Source organism: Grus americana, chromosome 7 (genome assembly GCF_028858705.1).
Source record: "Grus americana isolate bGruAme1 chromosome 7, bGruAme1.mat, whole genome shotgun sequence".
In the NCBI taxonomy this organism is placed as follows: domain Eukaryota; kingdom Metazoa; phylum Chordata; class Aves; order Gruiformes; family Gruidae; genus Grus; species Grus americana.
In genome coordinates, this window is record NC_072858.1 from 33,119,274 (window position 1) to 33,142,843 (window position 23,570).

The 23,570-nt window shown below is 37.9% G+C and overlaps 1 protein-coding gene across 1 annotated transcript in view; it reads left to right on the plus strand.

Annotated features, from left to right (window-relative positions):
* Positions 1–23,570, plus strand: part of BICC1 (BicC family RNA binding protein 1) — a 112,418-nt gene that overhangs the window by 20,689 nt on the left and 68,159 nt on the right. The window contains exon 2 of the mRNA XM_054832286.1: positions 16,954–17,000. Coding sequence (XP_054688261.1) covers positions 16,954–17,000 — 47 coding nt within the window. The remainder of the gene's footprint in view (positions 1–16,953; positions 17,001–23,570) is intronic.

The window sequence follows — 23,570 nt, forward strand, 5'->3', positions numbered from 1 at the left end:
CATTCTTTGTTTTAATTTTTCACTTCCCCACACTTGACATTTTATATCCTTTAAGTTTACAACTTTCTTTCCAGTTTATTTTGCATGAACTTAAAGGGTTTTGGTATCAGCTCTTCTAAGCAGGATTTTCCTGCGTCTTAAAAGTGGAAAAGAGGAACTTGAATTTCAGAAATACTCAAGGTTACTAGATAAACGAGTTGCATAACTCAGAATTACAGTTGTCTAACCACAAAACAATGCTTTCTTGTTTACTTGTGGTCGTTAATTTAGCTTAAGCATTTCCTGCACTGTATCACAAGGTTTTGTAAATGGAGTTTTTTAGAATTTCTCTAGCTTATATATTTCTTGTAAACAACGGTTTTAGAAATAGCTGTGTGTCCGTAAAAATACAAATTAGCTAGCAGGGGCTAGATACTAGTCTTTGAGGTCATACGCTGTAGGCAATGATTTGCTTGTGTGTAAAAAGAGGAGTCTTATGATTTGAGTAACATATTTTGGGCCCGTTTGTGTAGGCTGCATAACTTCAAAACACTCTTCACTTCCTGTTTCTTAAATGCCTCACTCAGCTTAATAAAGTTTGAATAAAAGGCTCACCAGTCCACAAAGGCTGGTTCTCAAATCTTGTTACGCATACTCATAAGTGATGTTTATTTAGAATTAGTTTGATATTCATAGCAGATTTGTGGTATTCGCTTTAACTGCTCAAACTTATTAGAGGTTTCAGCCTCTGCAGGATTGCTTCCTGAATGCTGAAAAGTGCAAATGAAGATTTTTCACATCTTGCAAGTGTAGCAGTTCAAAGGTGTTGCTAGGACTGCGCTTGGGTCACAACAACCCCATGCAACTCTACAGGCTTGGGGAAGAGTGGCTGGAAAGCTGCCCGGCTGAAAGGACCTGGGGCTGTTGGTTAATAGCTGGCTGAATGTGAGCCAGCAGTGTGCCCAGGTGGCCAAGAAGTCCAATAGCATCCTGGCTTCTGTCAGAAACAGCGTGGCCAGCAGGACTAGGGAAGTGACTGTTGCACTGGTGAGGCCGCATCTCGAGTCCTGTGTTCAGTTTTGGGCCCTTCACTACAAGAAAGGCATTGAGGTGCTGGAGCGTGTCCAAAGAAGGGCAGCAAAGCTGGTGAAGGGTCTAGAGCACAAGCCTGATGAGGAGCGGCTGAGAGAACTGGGGTAGTTTAGCCTGGAGGAAAGGAGGCTGAGGGGAGACATGATCGCTCCCTACAACTACCTGAAAGGACGTTGTAGCCAGGTGGGTGTTGGTCTCTTCTCCCAAGTAACAAGCAATAGGACAAGAGGAAATGGCCTCGAGTTGTGCAAAGGGGAGGTTTAGATTGGATATTAGGAAAAATTTCTTCACTGAAAGGGTTGTCAAGCATTGGAACAGGCTGCCCAGGGAAGTGGTTGAGTCACCATCCCTGGAGGTGTTTAAAAGATGCGTAGATGTGGTGCTCGGGGACGTGGTTTAGTGGTGGACTTGGCAGTGCTACATTAACAGTTGGACTTGATGATCTTAAAAGTGTTTTCTAAGCTAAATGATTCTATGACTTTGCAGTCTCACAGGAGCATTTCAGCTACCCTATGGCAGGACTTTTCCTCTAGGGGGTGGAAATCACAAGGAATCTTGTGGTTAATAGCTCTGGCTTTCTAAAGACCCATCTGTTAAGAAGGTTGGGGTGGGGGGAGCTCTGTATTTCTATTTATCTCCCACATAGCCAGAACACATCATTTGGAAACCAAGACAAATTGACTTGAGCATGTTTCTGCATATGAAATTGTGGCCCAAAAATATATGTGGGGTTTGATGGTTGAGCTATAAAGTTGGTGATAATCTTTATTCCTATAGTATGTTCATATATTTTTATTTAAGTACTACAAAATTTGAATCCTTGACTAATTTTTGGCATCTTGAGATCAGCCTAAATTTGGGACGAGTCTAACAGCCTAGATAATTTCTTTAAGGTGAATGAGGAATTAAAACTTCTCATCAGTTTCCCACATCCATACGTTATCTTAGTGATAGTGTTTCCAGCATGGCTGTATTTAACTTCAAAAAGAGCTTTGGGATCTTTGAGGGACAAGTCTCAATAGCATTGAGCTATGTGAATATGTAACATTGTACGTTCTGCCAAGTAAGATTTTGGTTTGGTTTTTTAACCTTTGGGTGACTAACAGGTTAGTTTTTCCTTTTCCTCCCTCTAATACACAGCATCAGCTAAACTTTGTAATACATGAACTATTGTGCGTTATTGGGAGGTGCTTGGTTCCAAGGCAATCTGGAGAAGCTCGTAGATTTGTAGCACCTAGGACTGCAAAGCATAAACTGAGCAGTTCTCAATGAAATGGTAATTAATATGTTACTTTGCTGCTTGATTGTTTAACTTGAAATTCTGCTTTTATATGCCACCCTTACAGTTCGTTTGGCAAGGATACTGAAGTTTTCTGAAATAATACTTGGTAAACTGAATGCAGTATGCAACTGGTTAGTTCCTCTCCCCCCTGCCACTGCTGCCCCCCTCCCCCAATGAATAAGATTTATCCTTCTGTCTTTCAGCTCCTCATTCACTGTAGAGAAAATATGTTCTAGTTTTTCCAGAGTTATTGATGAAAAATTAACTAGAAAGAGTTGGTGGATGAATGTAATTATTGTTCACCTGGAATTCACAAGATGATTTACTCTGGAAAACATGTTGTTAATAAAAAGATACTCTAAGTGCAGAATTTCTTGTAGAGCTGCATCTCTTTGTCCAGAAGGCAGCTTTCTCCTGGTGCCAGTTTGGAGCAATATTTTCTGGATATGTTTGCCACATCTCAGTCCAGCACCATTTATCTGTAGCGATGCCTCAGTGAAGAAGCAGGTAGGATTTCCCAAATGGAGTAATTTAACTTAAGAGATAAACCTAATGTAATAGTTTTTATTTATTTTTGTGTAACTCTCTAAAACCGAAATGATTTTGCTTGTCTTAAGCTAGCTGTCCTATTTTCTGCTAAACAGTCCACAACACTAAAGTAAAACCTAATAAATTATGCTTAACAGTTAATGCAGTCCACATCTTCTAACATTACGTGATTTGAGCTAGTATGGAGGCTAGTGTCCAGGCTAAATGTTACCACTACAATGTAAACCAGCATAGGCTTTTATCTTACTGTAAAGTGTATCTAGAAATCCTAATTATACAACATGACATTCTTTCTTCACTCTGTGTGTGTGTTTGTATGTTTTTATTTATATTGATACACATAAACGGAATCATTTAATGCTTTGGCAGCTGTATATAGCAGTTGCGTTTTTTAATATGGGAACTTTTCATAAGAAAAAGTCGTGTAGATGTTGAAAATGTGGACATAAAAACAGCTGTGAAAATAAAACTCTTTCACCTTTACCAGAAAGGTCTAGACTTCTGTTGTGCTTTGATCTTCTTACCTAAACAATTACTTCATTTCCTTAGTTTCTTAAAAGCAGAAAAATCTTAGTGTTGTGAGTAAACTTTAGTTTGGTGAAGTAACTTATATTGCTGTGTTTTTGTGCTGATATGTAAATTGGATTCCTTGCCTAGCCAATGTATGGGAAAATGAGTGACAAATTAGCTCACAACTTGTGGTGATGCACAGCTCTCAGCTTGATGTATGGGTAAGTTTCTCATTTCCTCTGCCTCCGCCCTTTGGGGAGATCCATCCCACTCTCTCTACACAACTACTTTGCAACTTCCACATTGATGTTATTTGCTCCAAATTTTGCAATGCACAGAGATAATGGCATTTATTCTTGAGTGAAACAGATGAACTTGTTTTATTCAAATTCTATCTAGATTACAGTGATCTCTAAAAATAAGCCAAACTGGGACAATTTTTTTTCTGCCTTTAAAGCTGTGAACAGTACGAATTGAGACATACAGTACATTGCTGTGAGTTGGGTCACATGTTAAAATCTGACTTTTTACCTCCTGTGTTAATGTATGAGGTTTTGTATTTTCTCCATTTTTTAAAAATTAATTAAATACTTCAATGCCTTGCCTCAGTGCTTATGCATGTACTTATTTAAATCTGTTAATATCTTACACTTTTCTTGGCTTTTTTACTTTTTTCCTTTTGCTACTTTATACTAGTTTATAGCCCAGTTATGCTTTTCATGAAGTATCTAAGTGGGTTTACATTTTTTCTGTGTGTAAACTTTGTCTTCTGTTTTTTTCATTCAGGAGGAGTAAAATATACAAAAAGATCTGATTTACTTTTACCAAATACTCCAAGCAACAGTTGATATGAATTGGTCACTGCTTCAGTAGTGTAACGTATTATAAATTTAATCTGGAAGAGTGACTCAGTCTTACCCTGAACTAGAAATCAGTTATTCTAAATTTAACGGCTCTCTTCTAGAATTCCTTTATAGCCATGTGCCTTGCATCCTAGAATTAGAATATACTAAAAATAAGACTGAGCTGGATTTGATTAATACTTGAAATATCGATGAAGGCACTTTATGCTTTTATATGAAATAGAATTTTATAGGCTTATAATATATATATATTTTTGATGATTAATAGAACTTATTTTCATGATGCCAATTACATCTAGTATAATAGGTACTGAATGCTTGATCCGAGTACTAAATACTTTGTAAGGAGACTGGAGATGTGAAGCAAAAAGAATAAAAGGATCTGTGAATGGTATCTGGGAAAGTATTTACATCTGATGTGATCCATCTGTTTTCAAACTGATTAACACAAAATAGAAAAAGGCAGACATTCAGAATGCCTAGATTAAGGGCAAAAATGATGCCAAGCAGCCCGGATGTGTGGATTTGTGAGTGTGGACTACTTCATATGAGGTGTTACCAGCTGTGTAGATGTGCAGAAACAGCAGCTCAGATGCCTAGAAAAAGGACTCATGACATGTATCCTTTAAAAACTCTGAGGTTATTGGTTTCTTATTCCGATAAAGAGACAGAAATGAAAAGAAAGTGGTTTTTGGACAGAAAAAGGGAACTGTTTGTGTTTTGTTCTCCAAATATTCCAATTGCATCCAGGAAGCTGGAGAATGTGGGGTTGGTTGGTTTTAAGAAAAAAAGGAGACATCTAAATTCCAAGTAATGTTTTTTTGTCCCTGTCTGTACGTGTTTGCAGAATCTCGTTCAGCATAATGGTTCCAGATATGCACAGTGTCTCATTACTGTTTGAAAAAGCTTTTTTTTTCCTTGTAGCTCAGTATGTAACCTGCATTGCAACAGACTTAAACTGGTTTCCTGTATAAAGCTTTGTCTTTGACTTAATCTTGGCTTCTCTCCTGTAACTCCACATCTGTGAATGACTCATAACAAGCAGGGCCATCAGAAAAATTTTGTGTATGTTTTTATCCAAATCTGTAGGGTTTTTGTTTCTAATTTTTTTACAGCCTTGCTACATTCTTCCCTCCCATGTAATGAATCATACAGTATCTGTACGCTTACCTGACAAGAAAAGTGGTTGTGCATTGAGAGAAAGTTGAACATTAAACAAATAGAAAGAATATCCCCAGCCATCAATCTGCTGAGAGCACAGCTTTTGTATTTGGCAGTTATCCTCTGTCAGCCCCTGGGGCACTTCTGATATTATGATTTTCTTCCCCCTGTAAACAGCAAGTTCTGTTAAATGGATACTCTGGCTTGGGGGCAGTTGGATCTGTCGGGCACTGGCAGCAAGAGAGGTTCTGCCTCCTGAGGCACTCAAGGGCTTTTTTTTTTTTTTTTTTTTGAGTCTTCACAGCATCCAGTGACTCAAGAAAGCAGCCCTGCTGCAGAGCTTTTTAGAGAAATGCCAAGCTTCACATCTCTTAGTTCTCTCACTCTTACATGAATGTTTTGACTCATTTCCAGATGTGTGACGGCATGAGGGTAGCTCAATCAGCTCTCCTGTCCCTTCTGGAGTGTTTATGGTGGCTAGGCTGCAGGGAAGAAAAATGCTGGAGCTTATAAGATAGGTCCTTGTCTTCCATTTTTTCCTCTCACTAAATATCTTCCTAAGAGAACAACAGTCCCCAAATTCAGTGTGAGTTAAGCGCATGTCAGCTCATATGCTAATAACAATAAGGGAGTCAACTGAGGTACGCAAGATGAAAGCATGTCTGGAATGGCTTAACCCTACCGCATTGTTTTGATCGCTTCCCTTGTGTCAGGGAGTAAGCATATAGTAATGGAAAAGTTGTTTGCTGGCACAAATAGCTTTTCATTGCTGTGATGAGAAGTATTTTATAACAGCAGTGGGCCCTGTGGGATGTTGGTGAGATTTTCCTACAGCTACCAGAGCAGCTCTTCTCCAGCTGTCTCCTCCAAAACTACCTCCCTTTGGATCAAGGGTCAAGGGATTTGATATTATCTAGGCTGTGTTTAATGTGGGAGAGCGCTCTTGCTGACTTCATGGCTGACCACGGACTACTTCTGTCGGTTTTGTGCCTACAAAGGATTTGGATCAAATTAATACAACATGAAAATTGTTTCTGGCCAGCCTATCATCTTGACCGCAGGTTCCAAACTTCCTGAAAAATTGAAATGCAGAAAGGCCTGTTTGAAGGAAGGGAGACAATTAACAAACTCCTCAAATAAAATAACAAAAGCTAAGCCACCTCATCTTTCCTCTCCACATCTCAGTAGAGTTCTCAGACGCTTCTTAGGATGTGACTCTTTCTGGAGGGCAGCTTGGCCAAAGAGTGTAGGAAGACTGAGATCACGGATGCTTTATTCTTGTATATTTAGATAGCAAAAATGTGTTATGAATGTTAGAATAAATCATTCTCTTCCCTTTTTAGTACTGTATCCAATATATTGTCAAAAAAATGTTTTTCTCAAACTTGGGGGAAATACTGGAGTGAGCTACAGTGCATGAATGTACTTAAATATAACATTTTAATCAGGCTTCACTTATCCTAATAGCCATATTAATAAAGCTGTCTCATTGTAATTGATGGTGTCTGATAATTTCACTTTTAAAAACGTGATTATAAGTAGCACAGATACAAATTCTGTCTTAAGAGAAACTAGAAATAGATTGTTAAACTAGACTACTACAATATTTAGATGCTGAGAAGCTGTCTTCATCTATTGATTAAAATGGAAAAAATGTTGCTTATAATTAAAAAATCTGATGATAGTAATCTGGGAATTGCTTGATGAAAAATTATCAAAAGTTAGGTCTCTCTTCTTGAAAAGAAACCTCTTCACAAAGAAAAGAAAACCTCAGTTTGCCCATGTCAATTATCTTGTCTAACTATGTGCATCTGGAACTGTAACAGTGTTGTTTAAGTCCTGGTGATAAACCAAGAAATAATTAAAATTATAAGTTTTTAAATTTATTTATGAATGCTTGCAGTAATGTGCCAAGTGTTCTTGTTTCAGAAAAATAAGCAGTATCTTTTATGACTAGCAGCCCTGTAGTTGGGATGCCCTGTCTTGAATTCTTTCTTATTTTGAATTCTCATCTCCTTTCCTACAGCCTGGCAGCTGGCTACAGTTTCTGCATGGATATTCTTCTATAATTTTAACAATTGAGACAATACAATGAAAGTTCTTACAAACTTGAAATGGAATCTTTGCATTAGTTTGAGACTCCGTAGGCTTTAAGGAAAATCTTCAGTGAAGCTGTTCTTCAGGGCTGTTGATTCAATCTCTCAGTCATTGAAATGAAGAATTCAGAAGGGTTTTTTGAAGAAGAGTATAGGATATACAGTAACTTCTAAAGAGACTCTTTACTCTTTAGTTTATGGTTGAGCAACTGAGTATTCTAAGGGAAAAGAGGCTTTGGTTTCAACCTAGATTTTGACAGTGAGGAATAGAAAGGTGAGAACAGGCTCTAGAAATACTAGCAGCAAACTAGAGAAGTTGGTGAGTTTGGGTGAAGGAAGAGGGAGTTGAAGACTTCATGTAGAAACTTCGGCTGATATTTCCACTACAGGAAATAGCAGAAGTCCTTGAATGCATCTGAAGGATGATGTAGGAGACTTCCAGGAATATTTTACTCTGTGCTTTAGCATGCTGGGTAGAACAACTGACTTGTGCAGTGTTGGGATAGGCTGCTGGTAATCACTTCTGCTTTTCGGCCTCTTCCTGATCTATGATGGCAGTTCTATCATAGCAATCCTAATCAAGCTGCCAAAGGGAAAGTTTGGTTACTGGAATTTCCATGTGCAAGGAAAGAGAAGCAAAATAATAGAGATGATGGGGTATTTGGGGCTTTAATATTGAATGAGTGTCAATCTGAGGCTGCCAATAGAGTAATTTTAATCAGGTAACACAGTGCTGACAGCTAGTCAGTTTTCCTGGCTTTGCTCTTGAGAGTAGCTGGCAGGAAGCGAAGCATTCACTTCATTATCTTCATTAAAATCCTAAATCTTGTGCCATGCACTTGACTGTGCTCCACGTCGCATAAGGAAACATTCTGTGGTTGTGTGGATGAGCTAGACCCATGTGTGCCTTTCAAAGGAGAGATTTCTAACAAGGAAAAACGGGGTCCCAAAGCAACCCCAACTTGACAGCCTGTTTTCAAGCTGTGACTTGGCTATAAAAATAAATAAACAAACAGTCTTTCTCTATGCAGAGACTTGGCAGCTTTTTCTGTAGAGATAAATGTTTTGCAAAATTAGAAAAATCTGTTCTTATATCTAAGATTTACAGTTGTTATGTATTAGATTATTGGTTCTGGATGGCCTTTAATACTTATGTAACTCTAAAAATATTGATGTGGAGGGAGGGAAAATTCACAAGGCAAGTAGCCTTCGGTGTAACTCAATCCTTTTTTCTTTTTCCCCCCTGATCTATTAGTCACCAAATCTATGGAGTCCTTAAGGAAGCTAGAAGCAAATCTCTAGGATTATTTGTTCAAAATCAATGTCTTTTTGGTCCTTAGAGCATATATGGTTTGGTGGGTTTTTCTTGCTTTCTTTCTTGGCCATATATGCAGAGGTGGTGGAAGTAAGCATAGATTAGTTGAAGCTTTCCCTCTTTCTCTGTGTTGTTCTATTTATTCATCGCAAATGATGGATGGTTGAAACTTTATGAATTGTGGTTGTAGGATGGTTTTAGTTATTTGCCGACAAACTTCATTTTAATATAGTATGCAGGGGAAAAAAGGTTATCGAAAAGCAAACATTCTAATAAGCGAATATGCCTATATAGGCTTAATGATTCTGTATCTGAGACTAAATGTGGGCTTACAGGGAGAGTGAAGAATATGAACATCTTACCTGTCTGTGTTTACGTGCTCATTCGGATGACATAGGTCTTGATTCAAGAAACCTCATCCAGCTAGCAAGTAGTCTGAATAGAGGCCATAGATGCTGGACTTCCAGGGGGCTCATAGATGCTGTATTTCATCAGCAGTGTAAAAGTATCTTGTACTCAGTCTGCTTTTTTCCCAGAATTAGTTGCGTCTGTCAGAAGTTATGGCACATCTGGCCTCTTTATGGATAGCTTAGTAGCTTGCATATCAAGTTCCTCCTAACAGAAGGAGATACAGTGGAACCCACCCAAAAATGTCCAGATATTTAATAGTCTGTCTATTGTCATTTACTGAGCATGCTGAAATTCTTCCAATTCTTCTTTGGCTGCTCTACCAGAGGAAGAATGCTTCCATACAAATATTTTAAGTTTGTATCATGGATATCTCTGTCTGCATTGTTTTTAATTTTTTTCCTTCTTAATAAAAGATGACACTCTCATTTTCACCTCCAGTCCAGGAGTCCTTTTGTCACAGAATATGTAGACATTGGGTAATTCCTGTAATATTGCAGATACCATGTAGGTCCTGACTTGACAAATTTGGCAGCATGGTATATGGACAGGTAGATTATTTTTTTTTTTTGCTGGTTTTCTTGGTCAAATGTGCCAGTAACTTCTTGAGTATTTGGGGGTTGTCTCCCTTTGCACACACACTCGCCCTTTCTGATACCTGCAGTTGACTTTGTGGCTTTAGTCTGTCCTGTCTATGGTGAGCATCCACAAAAACTAAAGGTTGCTATATATATTTGAATTTAAGAAAGTTTAAATGCCTGAATTTTTCATTCATTGGCTCTGGAAAACTTGATCATATTTATGAAGCTACTTGAGACCCTAAAATACTTGAGATTGATGATGTGTTACTCGTTACTTCTTGAAATCTATTATAATGAATAAGAAAGTGAGAAGAATGCATAATTGTTACGTTACTGAAAAGCCAATTGAAAAATAGTATTCAAGATTGTTACGCAGATTTCTTGTTTGTTCAGGCTGTGTTACTTTTTTGCCAGACCCTTTCATTTTAGCTGAGTTGTCTCTCTAATTTCTTAGTTTCTAAGCCGAAAACTAGAAGTGAGACTAGCATTGTAATTACAAGAAAAATGAAAAATGGTTTTGTTTGGATTTCAACAAATTCAACTTAAGGTCAGATTTTTTTTCTTTAACAATGTGTGCTCTATCTTTTGCTCCTAAAGGCATGTTTTCAGCAATTTGTCTTAACTCTGTGGCCTATGGGGGTGGAATTCTTTATCTTGGCTTGATATAAGCAAGCTTTCAGAGTATGTACGGGTTAGTGTCTGACTTTGTGCACAGGAAAACATAATCTTTTTGTCAGGTGGCTTCTGGTTCAATGAAAAAAGTTTTTGGTTGGGGGGTTTTTGCTTATGATAACCAGCTTGGTAACTTCTGAGAAATAGCTCAGGCTGTCAAGATGAAAAACTGTCCATTTCATTTAAAAATAATAATAAATAGAAAAGCAACATAGCTACCTAGCATGTTTGTGGCAGTTTCAGCAAAAATCAAACCTAATTAACATGAGGACAATCTCAACATAAGTGTTATAAATTCTTTCTGATTCAGTGGATAGGAAAGGTAAAGGATTATTGATTACTTACCTTCAGGTATATTATTCTACAATTCTTTGAAATCCTGTGAAGTTGGTTTGTCATGCTAAAATTAAAATAGTATCTAGTTATCTCTCTTGTTAAGAGTGTTTTGATGCAAGGAATGATTTTGTTTCATCATAGCTGAAACTTCAAGAGCAGAACATGCTTTTATGTTCTATAAATGTAGTCTTGCAGTGCAAATAGAGGAAGAAGTCTTGATACTAATCAACATAAAGGCAAGTCACAAATGTGTACTAATGTTGTGTTTTCATAACAGTTTCAAGAGTTTAGAAAATAAAACACAAAACTCATGTGAAAGATCAACACAAAGTTACAATAATTCATTAAATGAGACTTAATCAGTATATCTTGGATTAGGTTCCTGTAAAATATGGCCTGTATTGCAACCATTTTTTTCATAATTGAAATAACATTTGAAGTAAAAGTTCAAATTCATTTTTCCATGTGAACTGAGAAATTACAATTGGGCTTTTTTTATGATTTGGTGATTAATAGACAAGTGGTGTACTTCATGGGTACCATAATAGTTAACACCTGTTTCAACCATTTTATATTTGTATTGGATGGAACCTCGGCAATCCAATATATCTTGAAAAGAAAAAACCTGATATAAAATATTTTACGGTATGGAAGAAATTATAATAAACAGAGTACAGCTTAAAATATAAAATGCTTATTATGCACATTTACATGGCCTTTCATCTGTATTTCTGAAACCAATGTTACCATTTTGTGTAAAAATAATCCTAGTTTCTGTGAAGGTCAGTTCACTGATTATTCAATACCATAAAATAAGTACGGTTTCTAAGAAAACAGTATTTCCTGAGTAGCACAGGTTGGCAGAAATGAATAAATTTGTCAGTTGGAAGTCAGTACACTGTATTAATTACTATCTGGTTTGTGCCTTCTCCCAAGTCTGCTTTGGGGACAGGGACCATTGGCAGAAGGGTGGAGTGCTCTCCTAAGGTGTCCAGGGTATCCAGGTCTGGCTTTCCAGAGCTCATCTGGGGATCCTGTCAAAGCACCAACGCTTTCCTGTTTCTCGCTAGACACCCTGTTAAGCTGTTGTCATTGTACGCACGTAGTTGAGCTCAGCGAGTACTGGGTACGTTGACTTGGTAGCACTTTCGCTGTAAAACGCGGGTAGAAAGTTAACTGCTCTTCTCCTACTCGGGTCGTATTTGTGGTACCTGGTCCTGCTGGCGGAGGAGCCTGTGGTTCTGGGGAAGACTTTCAAAAAGATAATTTTGTGTGCTACTGCTTCTTGAAGCTGCAGTTGCCCGAACACCTTCAGCTGGCATATGCCAGAGCTGCCAGCCAAGTGAGCCCCCAAAATCTCCTCCTCTCCTCCCTTCCAAGCTAAGTAAGACCAGCGGGCTGTTTCACTAAATGCTACTTTTTCTACTAAGTATAAAAGTACATCTGGTCCCTGCCATGGCTGCGCAGAAAGCTGTGCCATCAAACGAAGGAGAGCAGCACAAATGGAAGTGAGCAGTAAAGGCTTTTCCTTTTGGTAGCTGAAAGAGTTCTTAGGAAACAAGTCTTCCACAAGTAACTTCTTGGACTTGTCATTTGAAAATGTTCTCATAGCGACTGAGGATAGTGGGGCTTTACTGACCTGCATCTGTAGGAAGAAAGCGCTCTCAAAGTGTGTTTTTAATCATTATTTGAAGTGGAATTTAGCAAGCCATTAAATAACTGAACTGCACTTGTTGACATAGTATTTCCTTAATCGGGATTAGTGATGGTAGCTTAATAAGCGTAGGCATTAGTGTCATTTCTTAACGTTTTTTGTTACTGGTATGGTATTTTGAAATCCTTAATTCTGTTTGTAAAGTCAGAAAATGCAAAACCTTGTCTACTAAAATCCGAAAGCTTATTTCAACTTTAGTGATCAGATGGGCTATGTTGTGCCTCTCATACAGCGCGGGTACGGCACTCCGTACCCCCACAAAAGGCTTTTTCTCTTGGATATTTGAGAACTTGGAAAGTGACTGCTATTTGAAGAAAGCTTGGTTTCAGATGAAAATTTTAATTAATATCAGTAAGATTACTAAAATAATCTGCCAAGGTACATCTGTCAGATCTAAATTTTGAGAGCTTCTCAATATGAAATTTCAAAGATGAGGTTTATTTTGAGAGTCAGGGTTAATACTCAAGATTTGTTTAGAAAGAAGTTGATGCTAGGATGCAATGACGTAGCAGACTTTTTCCCTAAACACAAATTAACGCTTGCTTTTATCTCAGTTTATCTGATTTGAGGTAAACCTCAGTGAGTGACTAAATTGCTCATTGTAGTGAACACTGTAAATGGTTTCCATTTTTAACGACTTGTGTATAAACTTCATAACTCTGGAATGCTTCTTTTGCTCATTTCCCTGCAAAAGATCCTGGCTTTGTATTGTTTGAACAAAATCTGTTTAGCCTTTCAATTATGAAAGAAATGGATAAATGTCCCCTTGTGTTTGGCTACTCTTACTGTTTTCAGAAGTGCTAGAACTGTCTTTGCTTTGGAGAGGAAGAAAGGCTTCAGGGTAATTTCACATGAATAGTAAATGTTTCACATGTGTCTTAGAAACTTTCTTAAATATAGGTACTTAGTTTGTAGGTAAATATAGATTAATATATATATAATTGTGGGAATCATCCAAAAATTCATAAACTACTGATGAAATTAATTTTTCTTAACTGTAATTTCTCCTCATAGGAATAAGAAAGCAAATTTTAGGAAGCTAATAAGAGTAAACCAATGTAATTGATACAAAGAGCTCTATTGAGGAGGGAGGGCTAAGGTAGGAAATAGCTGGAGAATAGCTAACCTAAAAGGAAACATAATATACTGCCTCACATAGTTTATCTACAAGTGTTAGGCATTTTTTTCTTTATAATGACAGATACCATCTTAAGTGTAACTCATTACTTTAAACTGCAATTTTGAGTATCTTTGCTCTTTTTTTTTTTATTATTCAGTGCATAATGGCGATGGTAATGACCGGGTCACCTTAATATACAAAAACGGGTTTACTTGAAAAGTGATCAGAGGCGTACCTCTTCATGGATTAAATAGTGCTGCATCACGGACATGAAGTGACAGAATACTAATATATTGTGATATGGTTTTAATCATGTGGAAAAACTGTTCTAGGGTATAAGATCTTAATCTTCAATGTCTTATCCAAAAAAACGCCATACAGTCTTTCCTGCCTTTTCATAGAGATCATGAAAACTGACAGATGGGTTATCATAAAACATATCTTATGTGCTGAAAAGCTGTAATGAAAGACCGTATATTTATAGTATGGTATAACAACTAAACCCACTGATTATTAACTAAAGATGTTTCTAAAGTGCCATTTGCTCCAAATTCATTATTCTCTATACTTTTTTTTTCTGTGAACCCAGTTTAGGATGTTCTCATTCTCCCTTCTTCCTTCCTTCATCTGTGCTTGTTGGAGTCCATCTGTTGTGCCATACAGTTGTTGGTGGGGCCAAGCTGTAAATCAGGTCACCAGAATGATTCAGCTTAAAAATAAACCTACAATAAAAAGCTTGGAATTTGCTTTGTCAGCATTCTGTTCAAATGCCCTGCAGAGCATCACTGGTATTATCTAAGCCATCTCTTGTTTGTTCCAGCTACAAATACATGATTTCTAAACTGAATACAAAGTCTGTCTATTCTCAAAACTGCAACTTCAGCCTCACATCTGTCATGTTCTCATCTCCAATTTATCTCCTGTACCCTCTGATTAAAAGCACGTTGGTCCCATGTTTCACTTGAAATAGTGTGGTGGTACTGATTTCCCAAAAGTGCTTCATAGCTATTCCTGAGTTAATGGAAAACTTGTAAAACAGCATGCATCTGTGAAGTGGCTGCTGTCAAAAGAAAGTTGTATCTTGCTGCTAGTATCTGTAGCTTATAAATCTGAAAACCTGAAACCTTCCCCAATTGTTTTCTCTGCTTCCAGAAAACCTTGTTCTAGTGAAACTTTTACCAGTTTACTCTTCTTAGAGGCATTTGGAGGTTTTGAGTATGAGGAGGGCTTCGGTTTTTTTCTCACACTTCTGGAATTGCCTTGCAGCAAGGTGACTGCTTGATAGGTTTCATTCACGGTCTTTGCTCTGACTACACTTGAGTTAAACATGAACTTCTGAACTGTATTAGACAAGACTTCATAGTGTACACTTTCTCCATGGTATTTAAGTGTTGTTACTGGTATTTTGAGAAGCCTATTTCAATGTAGTGGCATTGCTTCCTCTGGAGTAGAAAAAACTCTCTCATGCGTCTAGCCTGTACCTGCTTGATTGCATTTGTTCTTACGCTGCATTAGCTGAATTAATGTTAACTTGAGTTTGGATTTGCTTGTGTAATTGGAAGAGTGGGAGAGCTAAGTACCTGAAACAGTTTTGAAGCCAGGGTGATGGGATGAGCTAGAGGTTTGTTTTGTGCATGAGAAATACAGAGGAAATCGCAACGACAGTTATTTTCTTCAGCAATCCAGTACCATTCAGGAAACTTTTGCACTTGGGCTTCCGTTTGGAGGTATCCCTTTCTCCAGGGGATTTCATAATTTGCTTGACCTACTGTGTTTTGAATTGGTTGCTAGGTTTTGGGTTGCAACACAGATAGGCTACAACGTAAGCTATATGCAGTTGTAGCATTTTAAGTGCAATTGTTTACATTAAATATACAATTGTGGTTTTAATACATGTGGGAGATAATCCAGGCCATAATCCAGGTCTTGCTCTTGAAATCACTGAATTATATGATTGTTTCTTGTAAACTTCCAAGCCGTGTTCTACAGTGATGTTTTCTTCTGCCATTGTGATGTCTGCACTGGTTTTGGAAAGTACTCTGAAGGCTCTATACATTGTTTACAGCCTACATGTCTTCAGTTATTAATTCGCTCTTCCTTTTGTCAGCACTTCCTTTTATGTAAACGCAAATGTCCCAGCGTGACCAGCACAGCCCTAGAGTACAAGGAGTGTTTCAGTGTGCTGGCATGTGCTGCTCTGGCGATGCTCGTTTCCCCTGCTCATCCTCTCTGAAGCTGAGGTCTTGGGACCCCCACCACGCTTGGTCCCTTGCACTGGGTCAGTTGGCACTGCAGCTGTGTTGGATGTGAGGAGGAGGGTGATGTTCTCCATTGTCTCTCCTCCAAATAGGATTGGTGTGAATAGTGGTTTCTGATGGTGTTTCTCTTCAAAAAGTCAAGATTTCCACCTTTCCTAGGCTAAGAGGGTCAAGATCTCTTAGTTTTTCCCCTGCTAAACAAGTGCTTTTTTGCTCACAGTTGCCAAGCCCCACCAGTAGCCACATTCAGTGCCACTTCTAGCTTCGAGTCATCGTTCTTTAATGTTGTTCTCAAATGTTCAGATGCGCTCATGCCTCTGGTTCGTACAATGGCTCCGCTTCTAGTGGAAGTATCTAGGCTTGTCTTTTATTTTTTGGCTGCTTTGAATGTGGTAGCTCATAAACATTGGCTGTTGGAAAGTACGTGTTGCAAGATCTCACTGGATAACAAGCAATTGAGAAAGGAATGCTTAACAGTGCTACAAAGTGTTTAGGTTTTTGTGGCGCTTTCTCGGTCTCAATAAACCAAAAAGCAGCAGCTCTATATTTCACATCAATATTAAAACGTAGCAGAATGGAGGAAAAATATTTTCAATGATTCTGGCTTACTGTAATGTTTATTCTTATTTTGCTTCTAAATTTTAACCTTGATATAGCAAATCTTGTGCCCTCCTAGCTTTGTTTCGATCCTTCTATTGTTAGAATTACATGGCAAAGTACGCAGTGTGAATAAATCAGACTTACACAACCATACTTACTTTGTAACTAAAATGCGTATCAGTATGTTATAGCTGTAGTATGCAAATATGAACATCTGCTTGGACTCCATCCTTAGCAAGTGACTTGCAAAAGGTTGTTCGGGGTATTAGTCAGTTGTTGACAAATGTTTATTGCATGAGAAAAAATTACCCGGAGTTATAATTTCACAGTAGCATGTACTCATTGATAATTTATATATGTAAACCTATAAATTTTCTCCTATGTATTTAGTAACCAGATCCCACTTTTGCTTTACAGCTGCTGCAGAGGGCAAAGGGAAAAGTGGGGAAGACTTTTTTCAGAAGGTAAGAAAGATATTTTAATTTTGTAATATCAGTTGACTAGTGGAAAAATTATGCCCATTGCTCTTTCATGAGATCAACTAATTAAACTTAATATGCATTTTCCACTGTATTAATTCTTTAAAAATGTTTTTGTTATTTAATGTGTCTACTAACCATCAGCTGTGCACAGAATGTGATGTGAACATGTTCTTTGGTGTATGCTACTGTCATTCGTGCACAACAACTTAATTATTCTTTAGCTGCAAATGTCAAAATATGCATTATGAAAGTTTATTTTGCTTAATAGCAGGGAGTTCATCCAGAAGATGTTGTGAGGTGGTCTTAAGGTTTTTATGTCTATGGCTAAATGCTACATTCTGTTATTGAAAAACTGACACGAAACTTACTGTGATATCGTTGAAAGCATAAATATTTGGTTGAGAAATGCAAAGGCCTTTTAAGAAAGAAATGCACAATCCACAGAGTGATTCAATAAAGTCTGTGGTTAGACAGAGGCACGGAAGGACTGGAAAAATAGTCCTGCAGCAACTAAACTACAAAGAGAAACATGGTCAAGAGTAATGACTTCGAAATTACTTTTGCAAAGCAACATGTTTTGTTTGTTTTTTTCCAAGAATAGTGTGTAAAATATTATTTATGAGTTATGTTAATGAAGATCTGCATACAGTATGCTAATAAAAATGATGTGCTGTTTTGTCTTTCTGTACTACGGAGAAGACAGTGTAACTTTGTATGCTGTATACTGAAAGACCTCAAAACTCCTTTTTGACTGGTTGTCTGTTGAACAAGTAGTTTGCTGTATTTTCCACGTTTTCTTCATATTTATAAGTGGTAGTTCAAAAAAGGTCTCTTTTTAGATGTGAAGGAATACTTTATCCTGCATGTGGTTGTCAGATGCTCTGAAGGCTGGTGAGGAGGAGTATGTATACTGCCAAAATGTTTGTTTCGGAGAGTATTTTATAGGAGTCTTCAGGTTTTGTTGCTCTTCACTGACAGTGAGAGTCACTTTTCTGAACGCAATGCTTGTGCTTAACTGTCTAATATTAGTGTGCATAGAGGAGAATGTGTCAAGAATTCTTAGGATTTTATCAAAATGCATGTGTGTTGTTTTACTTGCTGAAACAAGGCTAAGCCATAGTAGCGTATACTTCATTCTACACATCATTCATTTTACAACACAGTGTTTTCTCACACTTGTATAAATCTGCTCATAATTCTTAAAGCTGTAGACAAAATATTTCCTGTGTGGGATTGAGTGGCTTATATATTTGACATGTGTATTTGGACACTTGATTATTTACTGTAGATATGATGTACTTTACAATTATGTAGTTATTTTAACAGCAAAGAATACTGGTTTGAATTTAATAGGAAAGTGAAATGTGCTAGAACCTCAAGTATGTGAATAAGACTACACTATTTAGCCACTACATCTATTATCAATATGGATATTTTGGCATTAATATATTGTCATATATGTGCATAATTATATAGGCACCATGTGGATGCTGCGATAGTCTAAAGCCGCTTCATTGCGACTGGCGTTCTTACAGTCTCATAAACTCTTTAGATTACTGAAGTTTCTAAGTACATACACAGAATACTACAGCTAATAAAAACAGATGGAAACTATCTTCTTTGCGAATTTTCTTTTGTTCAAAAAAATCTTTGGACAGTTGCTCATAGCTTACTCACCGTCTCTGTCTGTGCAATTTCCTTTAATCAAGGTTAACCTTTTTCCTTTCTCATGTGAAATGAATAAGGCAGAGTTTCTGGAGGTAAAACGAAGACTTTTCATGTGTTTCAGGTTCTGTAGTGAGGAAGAAAGTGATTTGTAGCATTAGAAACACATTGCAAACTAAGGCGGCAAGATACTTTCAGAAACTTAATACGAATTTGAAGCCATAGTAAATGCGTTTTAAATAGTTTTGAAAATGAGAGTTTCTGGGGGGGGTTATTGGCAGGCTTTTGAGTGGAATGGGGAGGGGAAGTGCATCACTGAAGAGGCACATCAAGAGCTGAGGGTGTAATTTGCATAAATAATGTTGTGTATAATATTTTCTGACAAACTCTACCCTCAGTGTGCTGAAGTTATTGTTGGGGTGTGCAAGGTGACAGAAGTTTTCATATGAATGCTGAAATGATAGAAGTAACAAGGCAAAGATTCAAGAAGGTGATTCCATATGTCAAGACACGCAGACCAAGAGGGAGGAGAGAGGAGGCCGGTACTGGGGGGTGTGAGACCATGCTGACTTCCTGCAGGTGGCTCTGGAAGTGGCTGCTGGGTCTTGCTTGGTGGCTGGTCAACAGGAGACAGGGCTCAGTTCTTTGTTGGCTTGCCCTCAGGAGGGAACAGAAGTTGTTCGTATGCTTTCTGTCTTTGAGCCCAGCTCAGGGACTCAGCATGGATTGTTAAGCTGCATATAGTATGCTCTCAGGAATCTGCCATGCTCTTAAGGAAAGTTAACGCAAGGTTTTGATGTCAACTAGTCTTTTACTGGTCTTCAAAGATGCGAGCAAGCAGTATTATTTTCTCGGATTTTCACAATCAAGCAGACACTCAGTGGATGTAAACTGCTCCTATCAACTTTTAACTTTTGATGCTCAATATTACCAATTTAAATGTCAAAATGTATTATTTCACTGAGGCAAGCACATGTTCTGCAGTTGCTGGTAGACTTACAGAATAAGCCCCAGTTCCTGGCTGCAAGGGGTGAATTAAGCTAATATTTCTGCCCTGTCATGGCAGGGAAGATCAAGTGATGAAGTGCCCCTTCCTCTGCTCCTGAAGTCAAGTGAAATGCAGACAAATGTTTTTTGGTAGTGCCACTTTAAAAAATCTGAAGACTTTAGCAAACTTTCTTCTTTCTAAGTTTTAGTACTGCTTCAAAGAGGGGAAAACCTAACATAGTCTAATGTGGATTTTTCAAAACCACTGGGAGCTGCTAATAATTTAGCAAGAAATAAGTAAATAACGTGCTGGTTTTCTCTAGAGCGCTCTGATCTGCAGTTCAGTGACAGGTAATCTTAAATAAACACAGATTGGTTTGCTGTTGTGTTACATACTATTTATGTAAAAGATCCTTGTGGACCTTGATCTATATATTATTGTCCTGGCTTATTCCGTGAGAGTAATACATAACATGAAGTTATTACTTGTCCTTGATCCAAAGCCCATTTTCAGTTGATGGTGGAATTTTTCCATTGAGTTCCACAACATCTGGTTCACGCCTCATAGGCAAGCAAGGCCCTTCCCAGACAAAGCCAGGACATTGTTCCAAGGAACATATAATTTATGTAGCACTATAGATATGCATGGCACTCATGTAAAATGTAAGAAGGTGGTGGGTCTCTGCCCTGAAGAGTTCATAATCTGAAACAGATGAGGGTCGGCCGTGTGGACAGAAGGGAATTTAATGCATCATTTCTGTTTTTAGTTCTTGCCTCATCGAGTCTTTTTCTTAAACACTTGGAAATGTTAGTGCTGATGATAACCTCTCATTCTGAAACTTCTCAGGGCAAGAGTGTACATCTAGCCTTGTTGTGGGACTGTCAACAGTACGGTGGGTGATAAGTGAAGGTTGTGGGTTGAGCAGAGGTTGGGTGGAGTTCTTGGGCTGCACATGCAGAAGGTAGTGACTGGAAGTGATGCATGTGTAGTGCTCTGCCCAAGGGCTTCACGCTAAGTCAGATGTAAGCTGCTTACTTCATAATTCAGCGTGTATGTGTGTTAGTCGTGGGCTTTTGGAGTGTTTCTGAAGGGCCTCCACAGCTCTTCCTTTCCTGGCTTTAAAGAGTTCATTTGCAGAACTTGGTTTTGTGGAAAGCACGATATACTACCAGCCAGCTGTAACTTGTGGGTTTTATTGTTTCTGAATGTTTGAGATTATTTAGGTTTTGTGGTGCTTTTTTTGTTTTGTTTGGGTTTGTGGGGTTTTTTTTAATCAAAGAGAAGTCATGTTTGTAGGAATACATTCATTTGCACAGTTGCAGATACTTAGGGTTTTTTAAGATATCACTGGCTGGATTTAGGCAAAATGTGCGCTTAAATGCTTGTGCTTCTCTTGACTGCAGATTCTGTTATCCCCTGAAGGGGATGTAATCATGCTTGGAAGTGTGAAGATGCAAATGGACAAATGTTGCATGTGTGTACCAAAATATCTTCTGTTAACTAATAGGAGCTTAGGAGTGTAAAGGAAGACTAAGGTTTTCTTTTTTCATTTTCCTTCCTGTCCTTACATATAGCATGTTTTATCTATAGCGTCTGGTTTTTATTAAATGAGTAGCACCTTAAAAAGACAGAGGCCATTTTGGAAACAAGATTTGGTGAAACCATCCATTAAAACAAGTTGTTCTTCCAGTATAGATATTGGAAACAGTAACAAGTAAGAGATTAAAAAACAAACAAAACCCCCCACTACCAAAAACTGCAATTATTTGAAGATGTTAAAAGTAAGTATATCCAATTGCATCTTTGATTACCTTTCAGTCAAACTCCTCTTCCATATGCAGTAGCTATTAATGAATGTACATTACCTTTTGTTTAGGAGGCTCTGGCAGCAAAGGGGGTAAGGAAGTGGCCTCAAGCTCTGTTTGTTTATTTAAGACAGTAAAAGAGCTTGTTTTGCAACATCCTGTATTTCCGTTTGTATCTTTGAAAAATGTTTGTTAGGCTGACCTGGGGCAAATCTTATAACTTTTGCAAAATTTTTATGTGTGAATATATTGATACAGTGTTTATGGATACATGAATGCTTTTGTAAGTATAGATAGTGTACAATGGTAGAAATAAATTTAACTAAAGTTATATATTTTTTGGTCTGCAGTAGGTCAAGCTGAAAGTTGGTCAGTCTTCCTTTTTAATCTCTGAATATGAAACATGTAGGTAGAGCTTCAAATGTGAAGGGCTTAGGGCATTTTTAGGCATAAAAAATATTAATCATTGATCTGAGACTAAGATGTCTCAGGCTGATTATTATTCATGTTCAGCAGTAACTTCTGAAGGACTTTCTTTCCATGTGTCTTCATCCATGACTTCTCTCAAACTGCCTATTTATAATTCTAGTTTCCCTAAGGCTGTATTTCCATTTCTGATGGCAGCCGCTCAGCTATCGGTTTCTTCCAGTGCTATTTATCTTGCTAGTGAGACATAGTGAGTTCATGGTTATTATACATTATCATGGGTTTTGTCTCTGTTTCAACCACAGGAGCAGTTTTGAACTGCAGAAGCTGTTTCCACACCTTCCACTTTTTCTGTGTAGAAATCAGTATCTGCATTAGCATTAAAATAACCCCTTGATGTAGAGTTTGGCTCATAGCATGTGACAGGGATATATTAAGGCCATACGTTTCCAGAATGTACTTGAAACGCCCAGCTGTGCTAGGCTGTGATGGGAACGCTGGCATGCGCTTCTAATTTACATTGAACTTCCTCTCATTTAGCTTCCCGGGAAGAGGAAGCGACTGCTCGGGGAGGGTGGTATGGATGAGAGAGTTGAAAGAACGTCAGTGGCAGTCAGCATTCGCAGGAAATCTTGAGAGGCTTGTCTCCCTTTTGGCAAAACCACACCCAGTGGAAAGGAGGAGACTGTTTAGGTTGGATTGGTTTCTCTAAAAAGGTAAATCAAGAATGCTTACTTAACTTCTTGCTTAGTTCAGGCAGAGCTAAGTGGTTGGAAGGCTTCATTCTTGTAGAAAACTGCATTCATCACGTCTCTAGTGTAGCAATCATTCTGTTAAGGGAATGGAGTAATTACAAGGTGGTGTTTGGGGTTTTTTTATTTCATCTTTAGTTTCTCCTGTGATGCTTCTGATACGATGGGGACAACCTTGAGAGTTTACCTGTAATGTGAAAAGACTCTCTGATGGGCCTAATCCTTGAAATGCCCACTGCAGGTACAAGTCTTAAAACAGCAACTGGCCTTGCTGAGTTGCTTGCAAATAATTCTTTTGGCCAGAAACAGTGGGAATTTTGGTCCCATAGTATTATACCAAGTGACTCCCTACATCACTGCTTGGAGCTTGGTCTGAGTTCCAAGTGAAATAGAGTTTTAGTTGATGAAGTTCCATTTAATGCCACCTTATTGCTGTACTTAACATCTTGTGCAAGATCTCTTCATTGTAAAGAACAGAGAAGGAACAATTTGTCACCACAGTCTCAATTGAGATACTTAATCCTTTTCACTCTGAAAGTGAAATCTTCTCTTAAAACAGAGGAAGGATTTCAATCCTCAGAAATGCTTGTACTCTTTTCTTTCCCTCTGGTAAAAAATGAAGAAAGAGGAGGTGAGTATGAGAAAGAAGCAAATTTGTAATATACACTGGGTTCCTGATTTGTAGGGAGGAAATTTGCTGCTACTTCTTTTAGAGAGGAGAGTTGGCTGCATATTGGTATTTCCAGTGATGTGCTGTGGGGGCTTCATTGTTAAGTAATGTTTTTTTCTGAGATAAATTTGCCCTTTTTTCCTATAACTCGTGTAGAATTCATTAATGCTGTATGCACAGATACATTTACAGCTTTTTTTTTTTGCATGCTTAGATAATCCCTTTACATTTTTGACTATACTTACT